The sequence below is a fragment of the Myiozetetes cayanensis genome, unplaced genomic scaffold (assembly GCF_022539395.1).
Source record: "Myiozetetes cayanensis isolate MyiCay16 unplaced genomic scaffold, myiCay2020 scf2-11, whole genome shotgun sequence".
Taxonomy (NCBI): domain Eukaryota; kingdom Metazoa; phylum Chordata; class Aves; order Passeriformes; family Tyrannidae; genus Myiozetetes; species Myiozetetes cayanensis.
The window spans coordinates 34,894,320-34,914,391 of NW_026087411.1; the positions used below are offsets into that span (position 1 = coordinate 34,894,320).

The 20,072-nt window shown below is 35.8% G+C and overlaps 1 protein-coding gene across 4 annotated transcripts in view; it reads left to right on the top strand.

The window, feature by feature from the left end:
• The window catches only part of SMYD3 (SET and MYND domain containing 3), a 392,669-nt gene that overhangs the window by 56,818 nt on the left and 315,779 nt on the right, over positions 1–20,072 (top strand). For all 4 annotated transcript variants that reach the window (XM_050315257.1, XM_050315262.1, XM_050315260.1 and 1 more), the window contains one exon: positions 2,483–2,619. In XM_050315257.1, the coding sequence (XP_050171214.1) occupies positions 2,483–2,619 (137 nt within the window). The remainder of the gene's footprint in view (positions 1–2,482; positions 2,620–20,072) is intronic.

The window sequence follows — 20,072 nt, forward strand, 5'->3', positions numbered from 1 at the left end:
TCACATGTTGTCTTGAATTCTTATATTTGAACAAAAAAGCATTTTTGGTTTCAAATGAATATTATATAAGAAATGCAAGTATGTGCTCATGATTTTTCTTTTATATTTTTTCAGTCATCTAAAAATGTCCTGCTTTTCTTGAAGACACAGTCCTCATAGATACTATACTTTTCTATACCAGAGATTTTCTGTACATTGCTAAGAGTATACATGTCTGGATTTCTAATATTTGCATTCATTCATACTTGCAATGTCCACACTGTTAAGGTGCACGTGGGTGGTGCTGTGGGCAGCTATAAAAAGGCAGATAATTTGGTTAAATCATCCTTGTGCCAGGTATGGAAGGGCATATCTCAGCATTCTTAGTATTAGCTGGTTTGACCTTTGTGAGGAGTTGGATACGATTGCTCTGGGAGAGCATGTCCCTCCTTCCCTAACCCTAGTAAGAGACACACCTCCCTTAAGATTTCTCTGTAGTCACTGCTTGTTCAGCACATTGCAGATTCATCCCAGGTACGGCTTGTAGGTAGCATGTATGCATCAATGAATGACCATTGGAATGGGAGCAGGTCTTGGAAAGTGTTACTTTACACTGAAATGAAAACACTATACAGGAGATACATGGCATGAAAAGGGGTACATTTGCCATACCACAGTGTACTGGTAGGATTGAATCGTTCAGCTAAGCAGAGTGACCCCCAGTGACTCCAGAGGAAATCTAAACAGAACTGAAGAGTTTGCAAATAAGGATACCCATACCAGACTGGAATGAAATTGTTACTGGTTCCACTGAAAGGCTCCTGGCTGGTAGCTAACCATTGGCACTTGCCAATTTAGTAAGCCAGCATTTAGTACTCTTGTAGTAGTAGTTCACAGACTGTTAAAGCAGCTCACTTGTGTGTGAAATGCAAACTCTGATAACCAACCTGCAACTGATAAAATACCTTCTAGCAGAGGGACAGCAGATCAGAGAGACTATGGGAGCCCAAGTATGTACACCAGACTCCTGTTGAATAAACCCAGTGACCTCTACTTTAATTGAATCATCTTTTCAAGTAAGTGACTAAGGAGTTAGCTTTAAAGGGGAACACAGATCTTGAATTGTCCTTCCAGGAGACCCACAAGTTTGGATCTAAAGAACATGAAAGAACCTTTCTTGGTAAAAGGTTATTTCAATTCCCTTAAGGATACATATTTATAATAAAATAACAATTCACTATTATGCAGAGATAAAATTGATTCATAGTGCATAATAAATCTCTACCTTTTGTTGTAGATTGGTGCTTGAATCTGTTCACGTTCTCATTCTCCATTTAGATCTAATTTATATTGTACTATCTGGCAGGAGAAAGAAAATGTGAAGCAGGTAATCAGATGGTGAACTTACTAGGGCAGCAGCAGAGTTTCACTTTCCATCTTATCAGATGCATGATGCATGCATAATCACTTCAGTAGAAAATGAGGCACTGTGTATTTTTCTGCTTCAGGATTTCTATCTGTAAAATATAAATAGTGGTGCTTTATAATAAAGTGATATTTACTTAATATTCTTCCATATTCATTGTTTACCAGCTGTTGGAATCTGAAACTTAGCTATCAGCAGAAGGAGAGCTGACAGGATTAAACAGAAAGCCATGGTCAATGGGGCTGAGGGAAGGTCTTTGCTTTGAGAGACAAATGCCTCCTCACAAGACCTGTTAACATTTAGCTATGATGATTGTCCTGTCTCCTTCAGCAAGATATGGAAAGACTTTTTGGTGATGTTGTCAGATGTGTAGAAAGCTCTTTGTTCTCTCCCCACCATGTGATTCCTCACCACAGGAAAATATTAACCATTTTGTGTAACTGTAACTGAGAATTGTGTAATCCTCTAGTTAGCATAATCCGTCCCCTGGTTAGCATAACTCGTCCTCCTCATTAACAGGTCCCACCCACCGGTCCCTTGTATTGTGAATTGCATATTCAATAAAAGATTCTGGTTTGCACCCCCAAAACTGGGATCGATTAGTTTTGGACCTTCACAACCAGCTGCAGTGTACAAAACTCCTTTTGTCTCTAAAATACTTTTCTGTTTCATCTGCTAGCATAAAGTGTTTCTGACACATCTGTGGAGAATGCAGAACAAAATAAGTACTGCTGCATAAAGTTTCAAGCACATTTTTAATATGGTTAATGTTACAAACCCAGATGCCTGATTTTTTGTGTCTTACATCTGCTTACACATCTGCTTTATTTATCAGCTTTTGAACTTTAACTTGCCATCATATTCATATGATTTGGCAGTAGCAACATGATAAACTGCTGTGTGTTGATAGGTAACTGTCACAAAAAAATGAGAAATGTCTGTCCTCTGTCAAAATTGCCCTCTGTCAAGATTAATTTTGGGACTGGAAATGTCTAGACTGTATGGCTGCTATTGGACATTTTCAAAATGTTGGTGTTCTGTTTATGACATGGTATACTTTTTTCCTTTCTCCTCAAGATATTGAACGGTTAAGTGAAGAAATGAAAGATGGCCTCAGGCACCTTGCAGAGACTTTGCGACTGTATTTGAAAACTGAGATCCAGGATGAGTCTCAGTTGCCACCTGCAATTGACTTTTTTCAGATCTTCACAAAAGTAAGTGTTAAAATCAGGTTGCTTGACAACTCATAAATTATGCTTTCCTCGTGTTCTTGATTTATTTTCGAGTGGGAGTTTAGTAGATACATCCAGAATGTGAGAGATGACAATGTGAAATCAAACTAAATTTTTTTTTATTCAGTTAGTATTTAAGCAAAAGTATAAATTTATATAATTGTAACACTTCAAAATTAAAGCAATAGACAGAGGATATTATTTCTTTTCCTTTTTCAAAATTATTGTGTTAAAGCTCTTGGCGGGGGGGGAAAAAAGAAAGGTTGCATAAAAACCCAAGCAAGTTTAAATAAAATTGAGTCAATCAACCAAAGTAATTTTTTCACAGTAATAAAGAGCATATAACATCACTCTTCAGCCTGGAATTTTTCTGCAAGGTGAAATATCTTGTATTTGCAGATATACTTCCATGCTATTTTGTCATTTAGTAGTGTATGCTAACAGGAGTTTGTGACAGGTTTTTGTATCCCACAAACTGCTTTCTCCAGGGGCATTGTGGATTATCTATTCTAGAAGACTACATGTAAAGTATTTGAAATTTACATTTGAAAATGTAAAATGTTATGTTACAAAATAAATATTGTTGGCTTTTGCCATTTGTATTTTATTGCTTTCAATTCAGAATGCTAAATCTGAACAGTGCCCCAGAAATACTTTTTATGGAGAATACTCAGCGTTAACTCCATTTAATTTTTTAATTTCTAATAGATTGATAAATTCTACCATAAGATTTAAGTTATTCATTTGCTTAAATAAATGTTATTTTGTAACATAACATTTTACATTATGCTTGCTTTAATAAGTGTTTTTTTATTAAATAAGCCAAACTGTTACATTTTTTCTTCTGACATAAATAAAAGAAAAAAGCTCTTTCAAAGAAATGAAATAAAAGTGCTATATATTATTTTTTTACATTTTTAAAAATCTTTTCGCACAGTTAGGGGATTTTTTTTTTTTTTTTTTTTGCTATGGACAGAAGAAGTAAGAACAATATAATCAACTGTGGTGTTTTTTTGGATATTTTATTTTTCTATTGGTGATTAGACTGCTGTGATGTAAAGTTGCAAGTTGACCTGAAAAACCACACAGTCTAAAATGCACCCATTCAAAAAGACTCATAAACAAAAACTTCATGTACTGCTTAGCTCCACTCCAACTGTTTTACTGTCTTGTGTTGGTAGAAGGATCTGACTGAACAGGTGAGTTGGTTGGGAGAAGGGAACAGTTGACAATATATACCCATGTGCTTTACATAGGAGAAATTAGTATCTCATTCAGAGTTCAGACAAGCACAATGCTTTTTGGAAGACTTTGTTGCCACTCTAATTTTCCATATGGCATTTTACAGCCTTCCCAATTTGGTTGTTAGATGAGTGTTCTATGAAGTGTGATATTATATTAAAATATGAATTTAATTTCCCCCTATCCCTAGTGAGGCAGGAGTGGGCATTTTCTGACATTCTCATAGGCTGTTTTTTTTTCTTAAGCCGAATAAAGATGCTTATTCTCAGCAGGTAAAATTTAAGGCTTTGGAACTGTAAAATCTCTGATAAGACTTTTGTGGTCTCTTCTCTCTAGTATAACTAAAAAAGACCAGCTGTGATGACTTCTCTGTGTGGTCATAGAATAAAGAAATACTGCAGATACATGACTCCAAGATGTAATCTTGTTTTCTCAACCTCTTCCAACATTCCTTTCAAGTTCAGTAGGTGCTTATTCGAACATTGAACTTTTTTGGATCAGTTCTTTCATTGCATTCCACAAAAAGATCCAGTCAAAGGTCTTTTTTTTTTTTTTTAATTCTGTTTGATGCTGAATCTTCAAGAAGGAAAATAAGCAGACTGCCAGACAAAAGAGAAAAATGGTCCTGCAGTGAGATGACTAAATTCCAGATACTTCTTGGAAAATCTCCAACCTAATTTAGGTCAAAAGAGCTTCTCGGAAGCTCTTTTAAACAGTCTTCCTTCTCTGCTGGCCACTGCTCTTGTCTTTGTGAGAATTAATTATAGTTTTATTCACTTGCTTATGATGTTTAGTAGGCAGAGATCCCCCCTGAGTACAAACTTGTAGAAACTGCCCACTGAAAATCAAAGACAATTTGGCCATTTCTTTCCATGGGAAAAGAATTTCACCCCAATGTTTTTTTAGTTTGCATGAGACCTTTGGGGGTGGCGGGGAAAAGCTGTACTGGATGGGGAGGTGTTTCAGAAGGGTAATGTACCTTCTTTTCTGACAGTGTTGCCCTGTCCTTACTTGACAATTTGCTTTTGTATCAACTGCCCTTTGAGCTGGAGTAGAATTTTCTCATTCTTGTTATCTGATCACTTTTCGGAAGCTTCAGTTTATTTAACATGCCATTTATCAAGGTTGTGACTGTTTTAAAATTCTGATCCTCAGTATTAAACAGAATTATCTGCAGCTAATTACGTGTTGAAGCTTTAACTCCACTGAGACATTTTCTAATGTCAAGATAAATTTTTGACAGCGTGGTTTTATGGTTTAATGATGTTTCCATAACCTTGAGATAAAATCAGTCCTTGCTTTTTATCCTTCAGCTTTTACTTACATGTGTGAGGAGGTGGCCTGGAATCCTTTGGGACATTTAATGGATGCAGGATAAAGAATTCAATTTTTTGTATACATTTATGGTTCTTTTCATAATAGCAGATAGAACCATGTGGAGTACTTTAAGACACTGAATAATTTCTGTACCTACTATGTTGACTCTAAAACTGTGAGTGACTCTACTGACTGGAATCAGGCCTAAGATGATGATTTTTTTAGACCAAATGTAGACGTAGAATTACAACTACTTATACTGTGTCAGAATTAACTTTTTGAGCATTTTGAAATACATTGAAAATTTCTTTTCCAATTAGTGAGAAAAAATAAGAGTTTCTGATGTTTGATAGAATCATGGCCATTTTAAAGACCTCCTAATTCCAGGTCCTCACATTTATAAGAATAGTAACCTCTGTCATTAAATAATAGTAAGATAAAATCCAGTGACAGTTAATGAACTGTTACACAGCAGACTTCTAGAGCAGTTTAGTAATCTTAAAACAGATTTTTTTTAAAAAAGTTTTCTAAATGATGTTTTGATTTAACTGTTGATAAAATTTTGCAGAAAGGATGCTGGATTAAGTCGTCTAGGAAACCCCATAGAGCAGAGATGAGACTTAACTCCTGAAATAGCAGTCTTCCTAATTTTTCTTTTGTGCAAAATTTCACCTTTCGAACAGTATCTTAACTGCACAAGGGGTAATAGTGACTAGACAGAGAATTTTTAGCTTTCTGAAATTTTTAATCTTTCCTGCATTTTCAATCTTGACACGTTTTCTTATGAACAGATTCTACTTTGACAGTAGGTGTGCTGCTTTCATTCAGTTCCCAGGAGAGGTCACACACCTATGTATGTGTGAGTTGAATAGTCATCTTTATGCAGGTGCTGAATGCACTGCTCACCACCCTCTTCTCAGGTGCTATCCTACTCTTTCCTTTTCAGGTCAATTTAGAATTGACACAGATCAAAGACAGAGTAAAAACAGGTCTGAATAAGTGTAGAGCTGTTAAGTCTGGGATAGCAGGAAAAAGAAAGTATCCATATACATTAGAAACGTATGTGCAACCTTTATATAAGTCGAACTAATTTTTTTCCATCTTATTTTTTGAAGCTTGTGAAGTTGACATTAAAGTGAAGAAAAGATTTAAGTTTGATGCTGTATGCTAGTCTCTATGTGCCCATGAACAGTTTTAACCAAAAGACCAGTTGTCTGTTTAGGCCATTGGCGTAATTGATTTTATTTTTAACTTAAGAAGAAGTAAGGGGGCTCTGTAAACTGCAGAGGTACATCCCTCAAGAGACAAAGTGCTCTGATCTCTTTAAAATCCTTTGTTTATTCCTCCTACCAAAGTTTAGACATATTTTCTTTGTTCTTCTAAGCTCTTGGCACTCACTGTTTATTCCACTCAGTGCTTTGAAAGAGTTTCTTTTCAACATAAAAGGTATTAGTACCAATTAAAAAGAAATTTTAGTGTTAAAAGATTTTGGTACATATCTGCGTAGACAGAAGTGAACTAGAGTTGAGCAGTGCCACTTGGCCTTTGTAAAGTCTGAATGCTAAGTTATGGTAATTTATTTAGGTGTCTTTTTAAGTGCAAGTTGAAGGAAAGTCTTACTTAATGATATAACTGGATAAAGTATGTTTGATCTTCACGTTGATCCCCCAGATCTTTTAGGCATCAGATAGCGTGCATTCTCTGGCAAGACCTTGGAATAAAAGATACATCTACCTGGTCTTCAGTACTTTTTTCAGTAACTTACTCTTTCTTAGGATTCACTGGTTAACTTAGTAATCCATTCTAGCAGGGAAATTAAAAGTGATTTGTGTCAAGAAAGTAAGTAAAAGAAAGAATTAGGATAAAGTTAAGAGTAAAGTTATGAGCAGGTTAAGAATTTTTAAATACACACAGGTGAAGGTTGCTTTCTGATGCCAGGTCTCCTTACCTAATTAACCCTGGATGCACTTGTTGAGTTTCCCTTTGACTAGGAGGCCATGAAGTTCTTTTCCTGGAAATAACAAAAGCAAGCACATGTTTAATCTGTCATTGTTCTTCGTGTAATTCAAAGCTAATGTACATTGTTACCCTGCCTTATGCAAATTTGTGTGTTCATGGTGAATTGATGACCAGACCAGTACTGATATTATTTTTTTTTTTAACTCGTGGTCCAGGAAACTGGTTTGCAAAAATGGATAAGCCCTGGTGCTCAACATATACTTATGTTTGTCAATCTTCTTGTTCCCTTTGTTGGTTTTGTTTGGTTGGTTGGTTGGTTGGTTGGTTGGTTTTTGTTTGTTTGTTTTAAAGTTGTGGGACTATGTTTCTCCTCATCAGACTATATCAGAACCTTTTTCTCTGACTATTGCCATTGTTAAGTCTATTAAGTCTATTGCATGAGATTTGTGATTGTCTTTTTAGCTAATGTGCCTTTGATTTAATATTTCTGTTGATAGAGTTTTGGCTGGTGGGAATGTGGACATGGCGCGTCCTGTCTCCTGTACTCTGTGTGTGTTGTTTTAAGCCATGGAAAGCATCATGCCTACAGCTGTTAAGAACTGACTTGCAGTGATCATAAATATTGTGCTCAGTTACTGCCAAAATAATTTCAGAAAAAATTTTCTATACTCTCTTTCCAGTGTATTCCACAAGAAAATAAGAAAACTCATTCTGGTAGACCTTCATATTTGTACTGAGAAGACATCAATGATCAGTTTCTTAACATTTATTGTTAATTCTGAGTTGCAGTATGCCAACCCAAAGGAAATGGGAAAAGCTGAATGTATTAGGGGAAAATTAAGCACTGGTTTGTGCAGCATAGCAAACAGACAAAATTTATTTTAATATTAGATTTTATTCTTTACATACTTAAGTTCAGCATTTTAAACTCACTTTTTTTTTGGTGATGTTCCAATAAACAAGACATTAGAAAGATTCAGGTGCCTGCCCACGCTTCCTGACAAAATGGCTCTCTTGGATTTGTTAGATGGCCTTGAAGAAGTCTGTTTAACCCCTGGAACTGAGAACAGCACTAGAAAAAGTCCATGATGCAGACTAATCTGTGTCATAATTTCCATTCTGCATCTTAGCTCTTTTGAGGAATGGGTGATATTTTGTAAGTACTAGGAGGTGAAAAAGGTCAGGAGCTGTTGTTTGAGCAAGGAAAGGTAGGGAAAGTCTTGGTGCTATTTCATAATTCATTTCCTTGGTCTTGGATCACAGGGTTGTCTCCCATCAATTCTGCTACTCTTGAAAGCATAGGAGTATGCAGAAAATCTGAAGTTGACCTTCCTGTTTTTCATTTACCTCTGCCTGTCATTTCAGCTTGTCTGTGAAACGGTAATAATGCCTTTCACTTGTGTAGTGCTACCGATAGGGCTCAAGAAGAACTTGAGTAAGATTTTTAGTTTTCTTGTGTAGCAGACAAGTATTTATAAGAAAATTAAGGCTAATAGAAAGTGGCCCTATAGCTGCCTTTTCATAAGAGTTCTATAGGGTAATCAGAACCAAATCACATCTACCCTTACCACACAGTGTAGCGATCACAGTCTGCTACTTATTTCCATGATGTAACAGTAAACAAGTATAAAGACAATTGGAATATACAGAATTGTGAGTAGAGCCTATGTCTTAAGTTGTATCTTTTTAATTTTTCAGAAATAGATGTATGCTGCTAGAATTCTCACTATGTTTCTCGTGACATTTGGTTAGCTTGGTGTTTTTTCTTGAAGTCAAGATTGCAGACAAAGTGACAGCCACTGTGCATCAGCTTTGGAAACAATGGTGCAAATAGAAACTAGAGAAAAACAGTGAAAATTTTAATAAAATGGGAAGAAATATTGCAACGGTACTCTGTAATAATGGTGACAAACAGTCTGATAAGACTCTTCTCTCTTTACTTCTCCAAATGAAGGTGTTGCATCTTTACAGGAAGTTATTTCTGTCAAATGTGATTTTTCAGGTTTAGTGATGTCCTGTTATTTCATCATTGAATTAAAATTTGGGGAGATAATTTCTCATAGCAATTATCTTAATTTTTAGTCACAAAAGTTACCTTGAAAAGCAAAAAGATACTATACTAGACCATGAGACAGGGCTTCAACCTTTCTATCTGGTTTTAAATTAGAGCAGTGCGATGACAATTAAAATGTAAACTTTTGCTAAGAAAGTTTGTTTCTGAGATCATAAGACTTTGATACTTCAAACTGAACTTATGGTATCATTTGGATCTCCTCATTTAGTTGTAGTGTGCACCATCTGTTTTACAAACTGTCTCTAGTATAACAAGTACTGGATATATAAAATGAGGTAGAAGAGCTTTAAACCAAGGAATGGCTGGGTAGAATTTGTAATAATTTGGTTGTGTATGGTAGGAAAGAAAGTTCTGCTCTTGAAGAGGGTGGTAGTAAAAAGACTAATTTTAAAGGAGGTTAATTCAGCGCAGATTGAAAAGCATAATCTTCTAGAAAAGTTACTGCCTTGAGTGGGCCAGGGTGGGAAGGGTGTGCGTGAGGAAAGCGTGTGTATATCTCTTGTTTAGTTGGCCTTTTTCTGTCATACTAGGTTGGAAGTAAGATGACAGAAAAGACTCTGGAGAAATAAATGTCAGGGTGGTGTAGGCTATTTTGTGACATTGTTTTGTTTTTATTTTTTGGGGTTTGTTTTTGTGTTTGTTTTAGTGCAGAACTGAAAAGGATCCAGGTGGCCAGGAACTTAATTACCCTTACTTTGCCTAATGCTGCTCAGAGCATAACCACAAAATAGTGTTTAAAAAGCCAGTGGATCTGACACGTGATATACATCAGTCTGTTTTCTGACACCCTTATGGAGTGAACTGGAAGCAGTAATGATAAAAAGCTTTAGTGGTTTTAGTAATTGGAGTACATGTACAAAAATATGTGGGGTTGAGGCATCTCCTATTTTTAGGAAAAGCCAGCATGAAACAAGGTCATGGTGATAGTAAAGATCTGAGTAGTAAATGGAACCCATTATCAGCAATTTTAAAAGCATCTAATTGAGGAGGATAAGCCTGATAACTGCTTGTAATGCTGTTGGCAGCAAACTGTTCTATCCTTGTCTTCAGGATGATCTGCAGTGGGGTTGCTTAAAGCATTTTTTGCTTGTTTGTTTTGGCTTTGAACAGAGCTAGAATTTTGTGTGGAAGGATTATTAATCAGCTCTGAGACTTGTTCAACATGTTTAATGGATGAAAAGACAAAAAATTGTTTTCCTTCCAGAATGGCGTTGGAGTAGATTGATAGTTGGTTGAAAAAATACCATTCTCTTTGAATATAGGATGGGGAACCATGTATTTGTGGTGTTATTGTTGGCTTGCAATTGTCTGAGCTGTTTCAGAACCTCTCTGAAAACGAGGATAACGTTGTCTGTCTGAGGTATGCTATAGAGCTAAATAGCTGTTACAGTTCAAGTAGCAGTGGATGTCAATTAAATGATACCTGCCCACATGAAATTTAGTCTTCAGAAGTGTGTTCTCTCCCTATTGCCCAGTATATGAGTATATCTTTTTGTTCTAACTGTAATTGTGATGTTAAAATACTTTTGACATATTCTATTTCATTAAAACTACTCCTAAGTTTGTGCAGAAATGAGATGGAGAAAGGAAACCATTAAACTATGATATTACTTCAGTATTATAGTCTAATTGATCCACTATGCTGTGTTTTAGCTTGGTGAGCAGCTGTCACAGCATGGTTGTAGCACTGATACGTGGTAGGCTGGCTTGATCCCTTAGCTTGTACCATAGCAACCTGAAGCTGACAAAGGCTAACTTTAATAATCTCTTGGCATGACAGTGCTTATAGCTATTCTGTTAATAGTGGCTGACAGCAGATACTGCAAGCAAGGTGCAAGAACTCTACAACTGACAACTTTCTTGCTTGCCTCTCCCTACAGACCTTCACTGGAAGTTACCATGCTGTCCTCAGCTAAGTTAGATGTTGATTGTCTGGCAGAGAGAAATCCAGGAGTATTTCTTTTAGGAGATCACCTAATTTGCCTTAGTGATTTAATTTTCTTTCTCTCCCTTTCCTCTTGATTATGTAAATATTCACTAGATTTTTTTCATATCTATAACCACCAATAAATTGTACTTCTTCTCACAAATCCTCTGAAACTTTCTGTACTGGCTATGGGCTTTTTGAAATTTTAAATATGTTTGCTGAAATGTGTCCCTGATGTCATATAGATACTGCAAATGATGGATTTGAACAAACGTCCCTTCTGAATTTAGAGTAATTGTGGACTGCTATTAACATTTTTATAATCACTTTTGGAAGTCTGGGAGTATTTTTCTAGTTTAAAATAAAAACCTACAATATTAAAGCTTTCTTCCATCTTCCGTTCCACAAGAATATTCTTCAGTCCATCAGCAGACCTTGCTCTTTACCTGTACTCACAAGTAGAAAATGCATCTTCTTTCTTCTTCCATGACCATCAAGACCAAGGTATCTTTCAACTTTCAGAGGAAGCTGGATTGGATGCCCACTCATTGATGAATATTTCTATACCTCAGAAGGTCATTTAAGTCAGAGTTGTCTACTGTGTTACTCATCATGACAGGATGGGGTTATATGTTGCTGTTACTTAAGGGATAAATGGTGAAGTGCCAGCTTACTGTTTTGTCAACATTCATTCAGTGTTGTGGGTGAACATTACTCTGCTGGTTTGGGCCTCTAGTCTGGGAAGATAGTAAAGAAGGGTACACACACTGTTTGTTGTCTCTGACATCAATTTCCTCTGCTATGTAGAAATTATGTAGAATATGTAATGTTGACATGTTTTTCATTTTGTAGTAATTGCAGCCTTTAAGCTTTTACTCAAATTACAAACATCTGTATTTAAGCAACAACTTGCACCATATGCATTTGTCCTGTCTAATCTTTTGAAAGAGTCATGTTTGGCTTTATTCTTTACAGAGTATGAGGTAAAATTCCATGAGTGGCTGGTAGTGAGAAGCTCTTGCAACAGCACAGAATCACTTATTTTGCTTTTAAACATCCAACTTTTTAATATTTTTATGCATTTAGGTTTTTTTTAACTTTAGACAATATCCGTTGTCCAGATGAAAATTTAAATTGCATAAGTCTGAACTAAGCATCTCTCTAAATGAGGGATTTCATTTCCCTACATTTTATAATTAATGTTGCATGTATGACTATTGTTTTGGGTATTAAAAAGTGAAGTATGTCTATAGTTTTATAAAAAGTTACGTAGTAGCTGAAGAAGCAGTTTGTGAGAATATAATGATAGTTTTGGAATTTTTCTAGTGGGTTTGAATCAATGACAGATATGAGTCCAACATAATTTGCTGCCTTAATTATACAAGATCATTATGTTTCTCATTCCATAGCAATTTTTTTTTCATTAAACTAACTTTCTAGACATATCAGACAATCACCTAGTAATTTTTAATGTAAGTTCCAGTTCATTTGATTGAAAAGCCATAATTCTCAAAAGTTCCAGTGGTAGAGCTTAGTGCAATACTTTAGCAGTTTGCCCTCATTCTGTCAGTTTGCCAGCAGTGATGCTCAGGACCAAAATTTGTACAATTGCCTGGGCGATGTAACTAGGCTGACTCCACAGCTGAGTGATGGCAGGAATCACCAAGAGGAGAATTCATCTTGTCTCAATATCTTTATATATGTTTGATAAAATGGAATAAGTTTAAAAATTTATTCTCCTATAAAAAGAGTATACTTGAGATGAATTAACAGTGCCTGCTGAGAATCACAGCAAGATCTGTACCTTCATCTTCAGCATGCATGAACCATAAAGTATAAAAAACAGAAACAATTTGGGGTAATTGTGTTAACTGTGATTTTGAAAAATATCTTTTTCTGGTTAACTTTGGCTTACACAGTTCCTTAACAAACTTCTTGACCTGATGAAGATGTTAATGGATATGCTTCCTGTATTTTATTTAACTTCCTTTATAATATCTTGTCATGGCACAAAATTAGAGAATATAAGAACCTGAAAACAAAAAGCACTCCAACAGCAGGATTTTGTACAACATTAATTGTTCTTATTTGCAAGCTTTCATCTTTCTGGAAGCATCTGAATTTAGGTAGAGTCGCTGATGTCTGACGTTGGCCCTTGCTGTTGCAGGTGGTATCAGTAGATAATGAATTATAGTGCAAGCTCTTGTGTCAGATAGGTAAAAGCAAATCTGTATGAGGGTACAAGACCAGAGAGATAATATATCCATAACCACACAAATTGTGTAAATATAGAGAAACACTTCAAATAAATAGAGATTTGTCTGGTAGCTTGTACATTCTGGAAGAAATTCATTGGTACAGCTCTGCTGGGAAAGTGAATTGAAAGAGCTGTGAGTGTCCAGAGCAGTGAGATTCTTATGGCCATGAAGTAGCCTACTGTTTGGGAGAAGAGTAAGCATAAATACATCTGCTTTCCGAGATGTTGCCACCAGCTATGTTTCTTTGAAAGTCTTTGTCTGCGAATCAAGGCACTGTGCTGCAAACAGAAAAAATATAAGTTATGCTGGCAAAGCTGTCGATGATATAAACAAACCAACCAGTCTAATTTAGAATGTCCACCATTGTATGATTTCTAGTAACTCTTTTTACTATTACAACATCTAAATGTTATAGATCCACAAGAAATTAAATTTGCAAATTCAATTTTCTGATCACTCAATTTCTAGATGAGATGGATGAGAGAAATATGAAGCTCAAGTGAAAGACACACAGAGAGAAAAACAAGCCCACTTGTAAGGGAACTTCTGGTTAACTGTGAGACAATACTTAGCACCACTGTTTGCTGCTAGAGCATCTCTTAAATTTTTGGAATGAGAAAATTTGAGGAGATTTCTCTCAATTGCATTTTTGCATTGCTGTGGTGGAGGGGAGAAATGGTACATAGGCAGATATAGGACAAAACTTGTTGCACTAAGCTTGCTGCATCAAGCAAGCATGTAATAACAGTAATTTGTATTTATCTACTGCCTTCTCTTAGCTGTTTTACTCCAGAGTTCATACAGTCAGCTTTCCAAGTCATGAAGAGAGGAGAGTGTTACATACTGTCTTTCTGTGGCAATTGATAGTTAGTTGAGCTAGTTTTAAGTAGGGAATTCTCAATTGTCTGATGATAATTCGGTAATTAGTATTGTTAGTAATTAGGAATCTCCTTGGGTCTCATTTAATGATTTATTTTCATGTAGTAATATGAATTAAGGTGTCTAGCTGCAGTTCGTCAAGTTTTCTCCTGATGTCTCACCTTTCCAGTGTGTAATTGTTGTACATCTTCTGCCATTTCAGTGGGGAGATGTTAATTGTCTTAGTTCTTCATGGCAGAAAAAGGAACAACTCTTTTAGACCAACAAATTTGCTTCATCTCCCTGTCATTGCAGTGCTACTAACAAAAGTACTCATCACTCAGCAAATTAAAAGTCCTGAGTATAAGAATGCTCTTACCACTCTTTAGAATGAAAATTGCATAGTGAATTTAGAGGCCCATCAAGAGAGATGGCAGGTGGCTGTTCTAGCTCATGAAAGGAAATGACGTTGATTAAGTACATGTAATGATTAATTGTGGAATTTGGAATAATGAGGCACAGTGACTTTGATTAATTGCTCCAAGAAAAGCTGAGTTCTCAGAAAAAAAAGATACAGTAAAAGATCTGACTATGGGATCCTACAATATCTTCCTTTGATCTTTTTGAAGTTGCCTTCACTTGGTCTTTTTGAAAACTGTAACCAGGCTTTGTTTAAATAGTCAAATTTGCTTTTCTCTTGGTAACACTGATTTTATAACTAGGCCTAAATAAAAAAAACCAACCAAACAAACAAAAAAAACCCAAAAAACAAAACAAACAAACAAACAAAACCAATCAAAAAAACCCAACACAAAACCCAGTAGATTTTTAAATCCAGAATGCCTGAAAGATTTTTAAAGCTGAAAGATAATTTTTCATGGTAATGGTTATCTACTGTTCTGGTCCAGATTGCAAATTAGCTTGTACTGGGATCAGGTGCCCAGGCATATATGTATTGTTTGACTTGGGTATCCGTTCTGACCCTGAGACTGACCTTATGTTGAACCTTGTGTATTGAGATTCTAGTAAACTGAGATTAAGCCATTCAGAGTCCCATTATTGATTTCATGGGAGTTGGGAAAAGATCTGAATGTACTTATTGCTGCTTAAGAGCAAACAGGGAACTTCACTTGAATTTTTCCCCCACCGATTTGTTGCCAGAAGCTGCCTGCATTCTCTCACATGCCATTCTGTCTTGGTAAGTCAGCATGCCTCCACATATTTGCCTTAACTCTTCTGTGTTCTGGGAGATGTTATATTTGAATTATGTTCAGCACTATGTGAGTATGTTCAATGTGAGATGTACTCTAAGGAACGATGATTACTGCTAGTGGTATTGCACATACTGTTTTGCTATAGGTTAGGATGAATTAATTAGCACTGCTATTATTACAGTGTTACTAATTAATATTACACTCTAGTCATATGCTGTAAAAGGTTTTCAATAATCTGCTCAATAAACTGTTTCACATACGTAACTGGCATGTGTTGTTATGCAAAAGAAAGGTTAAAATTAAGGATTTCTTGGGGTTTTACTTGATGTAGGATGCATTTGCTAGGAAAAATGAAACTGGAGTCTTACAGATCATGCAAGACTTCTGTACATGTAGGTTATACAGAAAAGTATATATGAACCTGTGATCTTTGAATCCCTAGGAGAACACATTTTTAGCTGTCATGAAGCTTGATTTTATGTCAGAACATGCTGAAATAATTTTAAAAATATTATTGATGTGTTAGTTATAAATTAAGGCACTCAGCATCTTAAAGGTGTGATACAGTACTTTGGAAGTCAGGATGAAAATTACTTTAAAAGTATCTCCCCTGAAACAGTCTTGCTCTCTGATGCTTCCATATGGCTGTGACAAATGTTTCTGCTCCTTTCTTCAAACTGTGAGGGAACCTGTAATTAAGCTATAGAAAGATGCACTGGAAAACAAGTCATGTCTTTACTTTGAGAATTCTACTGGATTTCCTAGCTCTGGGGATATTTTTATTTGTAGTAAAGAAAGACATGCTTGGAAATGCAGAAGGCTGCTTTGATGCTCTCTTGAAACATCTGTCCTTGGTAAACTGTTTGAATCAGTGATGTTATGTGTTTATGCCTTTTTGCCAAGGAAGCTTATCATTGATATCTTCTTTTGAGAAAGAAGAAGCAGCAGAAGAAAGTGTACTCATTTGCCTCTTCATTCTGAGGTTGAAACATTGCCCAGATTAACTCTTGCATATTTCATTTTTTGAGGGCTTTGTGGTTCTGTGACTGAATAATTGGGAAATAAGTTTGAAGACTTTTGTGCAAAAGCATAAGGGATAGACAATACAATGTTAAAAATGTTGAGCAAGGGGTCATCCATCCACAACTATCACGTGATATAAAAGATAGCCTGTAAACAGCATTTGGTTATGCAGTTATTTGTATTAATGGACTTTACCCATGAAAAATTATTTCAGATGTATTTCTAGTAGTTGGTAAGTTAAAAGAAGCATTTACCTTTCATGTCTTCTAAAGTGAGACAAAATCCTTGTCTGATGTCTCATATTTTAAGCTTCAGCAGTTGTTGCCAACAGGCTACCTGTCTAAGGTAAATAGCTTTTTGGATCACACCAAGATGCTTTGAATAAAATTCACTTAATAAATGAGTGCTTTTGGGGATTTCTGGAGCTCACTTGAATACAAGGAACTGGCAGTACATAAACTGAAAAAGACTGTTGGATTTAAATAACAAAAAATATTTAATTTTTACCTATTTCCAGGCAAATGGAGAACTGAAATTTCATTAGATCAATGAGAGTGAAATAAGTAATTAGGCTTTCTGAAGTTATTTTTATAGTTTTCCAGTTCTATCTTATACACATGTAGAGCCAAGGCGAGTATAACGATACTGTGATTTTTTGAGTGGTAGGTATATTACAGAAGAGTTCCCAAGGACTTTAAATCAATGTCATTTGTTTGTTTGTTTGTTTTTCAACTGAAATGCACTGAAGAGAAAGGGACCCATTATGATACTTAACACTTAATGAACAGCTTCAGTATTGCTGCTCTTTCAGGAAAGATCTACCTCTCTCTTTGGATCTAAACGACTTTTGGTCTGACTGAATGAGCCTGGTAATACTACACTTGCAGAACTGCATTCTGTGGAGATTGCTGGCTGCAGGAAAGCATTGTTGCAACCAGAACAGATCTTTAGGCAGGATTATCTCCTATGGGCTAGGAAGGTTTCAAAGAGTAAAAGAAGCAATCCAAAGGTTATTTGAGCATGGACTTCTGATATGGTGCAAAATAAAATAGACATTTTACCAAAGCATTTATTTTCTCTTCTTGCAGTGTTACTGGATTGCCAGAAAATCCATAAAGTAAATAAAGTTAGCGTCATTTGTAACTGCTTTCTATGTTTTGAGTAAATGCTACCCTGCATGTGTCAAGAAACCAGTACATGCAGATAAAAAGTAATCAGTGCATTTTTACCATGATTAGGTATTAGCCTACTGCTTTTGCGAAGACAGTGCTAACAGTTGTATCCAGACATGACATGATATATAAATTTTCAGCAAAATCCCTCATGAATTTTATGGATGCAGTGGATTTATTTCTGCTCTTTTAAAAGTGTGTTGTTACAGAAGTAGCGTAAGTCTTAAATGGGACTCTTCTTTCTTATAATTTAAAATGTATCACTGACTTTCAGAGGAAGCTAAGCTAGAAAACAGGAAACGTTGATCATGTGTGACATGATCTAGGTGGAATTGTTCATGTTTTTATCCCTTTTGGCATTCAGTATTTCTCTGAATTTTTCTTGTTTTAGCATTAGAAAACACAGTGAAGAATAATCTCAACACAACATTATTATAATTGGTATTTCTGTGTAGGCTCAGCTTTGTTCAGAAAACTAGTTGTGACTGCTGTGTAATTATAGGGTTGGGATTGCCCTTGGAAATCCAGATGCAGTAGGTTACTGTGAATGACTGAAAAGACTGTCAGACTTTTTGGCTTTCTTTAAGGGCATGTTGTTGCTGATAGTTCTTTTTCTTTTTTACTAAACACAATCTATTTCTATAGATTAGTTTTCAAGCTCATTTATTTTTATTAAAAAAGGACTATATCAACCTCTTGTGGGCCAATTTGGATTGTTTTGAATAACACTACTGGTGTTTGAATGTGGCTTCCAGAAACTGCTTTGTTAATGGAGGCTCTATTTGTTCTTGTTCTCTTACTGCACTTTTTGAAAGGGGTAGGACTAGTTCACATCAAAGACTTTGGTGTCTCTAACAGCCTGTTAACATCATATAAATTAAATTGAACTGGGTCAGCATATTGTGATCTAATCATATTAATGCAATGATTTACTTTTTTTTTTTTAATGCCATTATAATTTAAAAGATGGTGTTTTCCAAACTTGAAAAAAATAAACTCTTCTGTGTTCGGCTCAACCCTTTTTTTTTTTATATATATTTCAATTGTGAAAATACTAACTATTCTTTAGGTGATAGCAAAAAAAAAAAAAACAACCACAAACAAACAAACAAAAAACCTGCTTGACATGCTTGCAAAAGAGGAGCAAGAAAGGCTGAAGTAAGAGGGCTTGTGGTCTTTTCCTATTCTTTAAATAGCTTCAGGTAGGGAGATCTCACATTAATGAGAAAAGGGCCAGAGTTCCAATCACAGTTGTGTTTTATGTAGCATTTCACAATAAACAAGCTTTGGATCTTATGGCAGATGGTTTTAATGAAGTCCTTTATAAACAGAGTAAAACACTTATTGTTTTGAATTCAGGGATTTTCCCTGATTTGGTTGCTATACCAAACAGACCAAGAGATTTATGAGATTCTGAAATGCTATAGAACATTTTAAATGCCTTCTACATAAAAATATTTTGGATTGGCATGGTGCAGAATAAAGGACAAGTCATTCTTGTAGCTGAACCCCCATCCTCACTTCCCCTGTTGTGGAGAAAAGGAGACAGAGAAAAGGGAGGAGAAGGAGTATAAAAGAACAAGTAAATGTTTTAGTTGATGACTTTTATTTATTTTTGGTCCATATGCATGGGATCCAAGATGCTGGGTAGCTACAGACAAGCTATGGGTTGGCAGGTTTGCCTTGACAGCTGTTACCTTGGACTTTGGAGTATTTTCCCCTCATCAGAAGTACCATCTGGCTGCTCTGATTCGATGTTTCTGCTTCATCAGTCTTTGGTAGGTTGGGTGGAGCTGTGGGAGCCCTTTCATCCTGTGTTTCTAGTGCTGTGTTGCTGTAGTACTGTTAGTTATGTGTAAGAAGTTTGAGATCAAAAGGTAAGGCCTGAGGGAAGACGATAACATCAGATTTGTCATGTTTTAGACTGGTGTGACTGCTGGTCTGCAGATTTGGAAAAGAAGTCACTGTCATTTTAAAAATGAATACAGCCTTTGGCTCATAAAATTCCTAAGGCAGGGGTTTATGGGTACTGGAAAGGATATATTGGTGGAAAGATCCCTCTATATCTGTGGATTTGCTACACCTTTTCACAAAGAATCTGGTGTGGGCTGGTCAGTAACAGGATATTATGCTGCACATTGACCTTTGTTTAGAGCTGGCATAGCTGTTCTTAAACGATGATTTGTAAATCCTGTTCTATCAAAACAGAAACCTGACGATCTGTCTGTCAGCCTGTCTCTGGAATTCCTCATGTCTTTTCAAACACCCTTTAAAAGACAGGAAGAATTATTTGTTTCCATGTTAGTGAGAAAAACAGTGTGATCTGACTTGTAATGGTTACTTTGTTTCACCAATCCAAACCTGATCCTGATCCAAACCCTGCTTTGCTTA